The sequence below is a fragment of the Myotis brandtii genome, unplaced genomic scaffold (assembly GCF_000412655.1).
Source record: "Myotis brandtii unplaced genomic scaffold, ASM41265v1 scaffold561, whole genome shotgun sequence".
Classification (NCBI taxonomy): domain Eukaryota; kingdom Metazoa; phylum Chordata; class Mammalia; order Chiroptera; family Vespertilionidae; genus Myotis; species Myotis brandtii.
In genome coordinates, this window is record NW_005370085.1 from 1194407 (window position 1) to 1199330 (window position 4924).

A 4924-nucleotide genomic window follows, 5' to 3' on the forward strand; every position below is an offset into this window, starting at 1 on the left:
TTGATTTTTTACAGAGAGGAAGGGAGAGGGATAGAGAGTTAGAAACATCGATGAGAGAGAAACATCAATCAGTTGCCTCCTGCACACTCCCCACTGGGTATGTGCCCACAACCAAGGCACATGTCCTTTACCGAAATCGAACCTGGGACCCTTGAGTCTGCAGGTCGACGCTCTATCCACTGAGCCAAACCGGTCAGGGCAGGATTTTTTATTTTTAAGTGCTATTATAACAAGTAGTACTGACACTAACTTCCTGGAGTTGGGTTGTGTTGATGGGCTGAGGGCACGGTCCTGCCACTTCAGGCGTCAGCTGGGAGTCCTGGACTTCTCAGGTCACAGCATTTCTGAACAACTTGCTATAAATTCAGGTGTTTCCTCCACCCACTCAGGTTCAGTAATATCTAGATTGACTCCCAGAACTCAGGGAAGTGCTCTACTTATGATTCTAGTTTTATCAGAAAGGATACAAATCGGGACCAATCAAAGGAAGAGATCTGTGGGGCGATGTCAGATAGGGCGTCCTCAGGCTGTGCCCGCTGCCAACACATCGATGTGTAGCACAGCCGGGTAAGCTCACCTGAGCTTCGGGGAGCCAGCATTTTTATCGGGGCTTCCTCACAGACAAATGATGATTGTATCATTGGCCATGTAATTGAATTTAATTTCCAGACCACCTCCCTCCCTGGAGATAGGCAGGCTGGGCTAACGTATCACATGGCTCAAAGCCCCACCCAGTCTTCTAATCACATGGTTGGCCTTTCCAGCATGGCCAGCCCCCATCCTGAAACTACCTAGGGGCCCACCGGAAGTCACCTGGCTAGCGCACACTCAGGTAGTTTCAGGGCCCGCCATGAATGACAGAGTTATTTTTGTCACTTGGGAAATTCTAAGGGTTTAGAGCAGTGGTTCCCAACGTGGGGCACACGCCCAACAGGGGGGCAATTTGATGTTTAAGGGGGGCAATTCAAGAATGAGTTATTAACTATGAATTTTTTGCATTTCGTATGGTTCTAGGGGCCTCATATATTGTAACATAGTTATGCATTTCAGTTCTCTATTATATGTTTTGGAACTTTATTTGCTATTTTTTATATCACTTCATATTATTATTACTTTTTAAACAATTTCTTAGTGATTTCTTCCTCAGTCCTTCCACTGTCCTTTCAATCTTTCATTTTTCTTTCTCATGGATGCCATGTTCTTTGGAAGCTTGTTTAGGCCAAGTTCATGGCCTTTGAGGCTTCCTCCACGTGGATAGGAGCTCACTTTTTGAATAATAAGAATTATATGTCACGGGGGTGGGGCTTAATGCTACACTTTGAAATGTACCTGAAAACTATACTATAAAGTTAGTTTCATCAAAATCTTCACACTTAGCCCTAACCGGTTTGGCTCAGTGGATAGAGCGTCAGCCTGCGGACTGAAGGGTCCTGGGTTCGATTCCGGTCAAGGGCATGTACCTTGGTTTCGGGCACATCCCCAATAGGGGGTGTGCAGGAGGCAGCTGATCGATGTTTCTCTCTCATCGATGTTTCTAACTCTCTAGCCTTCTCCCTTCCTCTCTGTAAAAAATCAATAAAATATATTTTTTTAAAAATCTTCACACTTTAAAAAATATATATATTTTTATTGATTTTAGAGAGGAGGGGAGAGGGAGAGAGAGCTAGAAACATCAATGATGAGCGAGACTCATTGATTGGCTGCCTCCTGCATGTCCCACACTACGGATGGATCCCGCAAACTGGGCATGTGTCCTGACTGGGAATCGAAATGTGACCTCCTGGTTCATAGGTTGACACTCAACCACTGAACCATGCCGCTGGGCAAAATCTTCACACTTTTAAGTGAGAGCAATTACACATAAAACAAGAGGACTTGAGCTTTCAATAGGAATATGGGTATAAGGCCATTTATTTAGAATGAAACAAACACTAAATTTAAAGAGATCATGCTGCTCAATATTATGGATGACAAATTATGGTTTGAATCATGGCAGTGCTTGGGTGGATTCATGTGTACTTAGCACGTTTACAGACTGATTTGTTTATGGAATTTCTTAAAGAAATGACCTTTGTTTCTTCCTCTTCAGGGATTTTAGCCATCGGCTTAATTAACGAAGCCCTGGACGAAGGAGATGCCCAAAAGACCCTGCAGGCCCTGCAGATTCCTGCAGCCAAACTGGAGGGCGTCCTGGCAGGAGTGGCCCAGCATTACCAAGACACGCTGATCCGAGCAAAGAGAGAGAAAGCCCAGGTGAGTGGCATCAGAAGGGTCGCTTCTGTTCTAGAACTTCCTCCCTCCAAGCACCAAGATACAGGAGTGACGCCTCCCCTGATCCCTCAGGGGCTGCTCCCGGGCACCTCACGCTCAGAGCTCTATAGGGACACAGGGGTGAGGGACATAGACTCTATCTCTTGGAAGCTTTGCTATTTTACACATTTGGCTTTTTGTTGTTGTTGTTGCTGTTTGTCAACACATCTCCCTGTCTCTGAGTAAATGCATTGAAATATGAGACCCCAAAATGCATAACTCAGCCCTAGCTGGTTTGGCTCAGTGGATAGAGTGCTGGCCTGCGGACTGAAGGGTCCCGGGTTTGATTCCGGCCAAGGGCACATGCCCAGATTGCAGGCTCAATCCCCAGTAGGGGCCATGCAGGAGGCAGTTGATCAATGATTCTCTCTCATCATTGATGTTTTTATCTCTCTCTCCCTCTCCGTTCCTAAAATTAATCCTATATAATAAAAGCCTAATATGCAAATCGACCAAACAGCGGAATGACCAGTCATCAGCCGTGAGCCCGGCTTCTGGCTGAGCGGCGCTCCTGCTGTGGGAGCACACTGGCCACCAGGGGCAGCTCCTGCGTTGAGCGGGATCGGGCCGAAACAGGCTCTTTGACATCCCCCGAAGGGTCCCGTATTGCGAGAGGGCGCAGGCCAGGCCGAGGGACCCACTGGTGCACGATCGGGGCAGGGGAGGGACACAGGAGGTTGGCCAGCCAGGGAGGGACCTCGGGAGGGCTCCAGGGCGTGTCCGGCCCGTCTTGCTCAGTCCCGATCAGCTGGACCCCAGCAGCAAGCTAACTTACTGGTCAGAGCATCTGCCCCCTGATGGTCAGTGCACGTCATAGTAGCGGTTGAGCGGCCTTAGCATATCATTAGCATATTACACTTTGATTGGTTGAACAGACGACTGGACACTTAGCATATTAGGATGATCCATGTAAGTTTTAGTTCATCATGCCACAGAGGATTGTGTTTTTTTTAAGCAGGCTTATTGAGATATAATTCATTTACCATATAGCTCATCACTTTAAAGTGTATAATTCAGTGGTTTTTAGTCTGTTTACAGAATTGTGCAAACATCACCATAACCAATTTTAGAGCATTTTCATCATGCCCAAAAGAAACCCAGCACTCATGGTCACCACTCCTCATTTCCCCTCAATCTCTCCAGCCCCAGGCAGCTACCAGTTTACTTTCTTTGCCTGTTCTGGACGTTCAGTATAAATGGAATAATGCAGTATGTGGTTCTTTGTGACTGGCTTCTTTCACTTAGCTTGGTTTACCCAAGTTGTAGCATGTGTTAGTACTTCATCTCTCTTTTAAAAAAAATATTTTTATTGATTTCAGGGAAGAAGGGAGAGGGAGAAAGAGATAGAAACATCAATGATGAGAGAGAAAAAAAATGATGAAAGAGAATCATTGATCGGCTGCCTCCTGCATGCCCCCTATTGGAGCCCACAACCCGGGCATGTGCCCTTTACTGGAATCGAACCCGGGACCCTTCAGTCTGCAAGCCGATGCTCTATCCACTGAACCAAACCGGCTAGGGTTACTTTATCTCTTTTTATTGTTGAATAATATGCCATTGTTTGGAATATTGTTCCATTAATGAGTTGATGGAAATATGGCTTGTTTCCACTTTATGGCTATTGGAATAATGCTGCTCTGAACATAAAAGTTTCCCAAAGTAATTGTAACACGAACCCATCTTTTAAAAAGTTTGTCTTGCCTCTCAGCTAGTTTGTTGAAGAAGTGGACAAGATTTATACCTCTGTTTATGCTGTTGCTGAGCAGGGAGTTAGTTTGTGTGTAGTCGGCCCTCAGATATTAGTTGCGTGATGAAAGCATCGTTACCTCTGTTTCTCTAATTGTCATTAGTCTCTTTTTAAGTTCTTCCTAACTAACAGCAATTATGTAGGGAGGACCACAACTTTTTTTTTTAAAACTTAGAAGATCCCTCCAGTGAGGTTCTCATAGCAAGCAAAGAGCTGAAGGAAATTCTTAATTCAGGCTGTTAGATTCTTTCTGGGAATCCAAATATAGAAAAGCAGGCCAAAGCATCGGTGTGATTGCAGCTTTTGTACACCAACCCCCATGGGTTAGGGGTGGAGGAGTTGTGGGTGATATTATGATGTTGATAAATCTCCTTTGATTCCCTTGTCATTAGAGTAGTTAACATCACCATGTCCTGATCATGTAAATGCAGCCAGCACTGTGCTTCATATAAGAGGCACTTTAATATGCTGAGTGTCAGTTGATCCTGTGGTGAGGGTTGAATCATAACTCCCGTTTTGTAGCCAGGAAATTGAGACAAAGGAATCAATGATGTTACTCACTCAGGTGAGAAGCAGTTGGCTGTGGGGAAGTTATCAATGGAGGGCTCTGTCTCTAATAATCAACTTGGGATCAGTTGGATCAGTTCTTCCCAAACATTTTTTTAAAATATATTTTTATTAATTTCAGAGAGGAAGTGCGTGGGAGAGAGAGAGACAAACATCAATGATGAGAGAGAATCATGGATTAGCTGCCTCCTGCACACCCCCTACTGAGGATCGAGCCCACAACCCGGGCATGTGCACTGACTGGGAATCAAACCGTGACCTCCTGGTTCATAGGTCGATGCTCAACCACTGAGCCATGCC

At 45.4% G+C, this 4924-nt stretch overlaps 1 protein-coding gene across 1 annotated transcript in view; it reads left to right on the forward strand.

Annotated features, from left to right (window-relative positions):
* IQGAP1 (IQ motif containing GTPase activating protein 1) overlaps window positions 1-4924 on the forward strand; it is a 94536-nt gene that overhangs the window by 61424 nt on the left and 28188 nt on the right. Inside the window, exon 14 of the mRNA XM_014549616.1 lies at window positions 2090-2253. Within this exon, the coding sequence (XP_014405102.1) occupies window positions 2090-2253 (164 nt within the window). The remainder of the gene's footprint in view (window positions 1-2089; window positions 2254-4924) is intronic.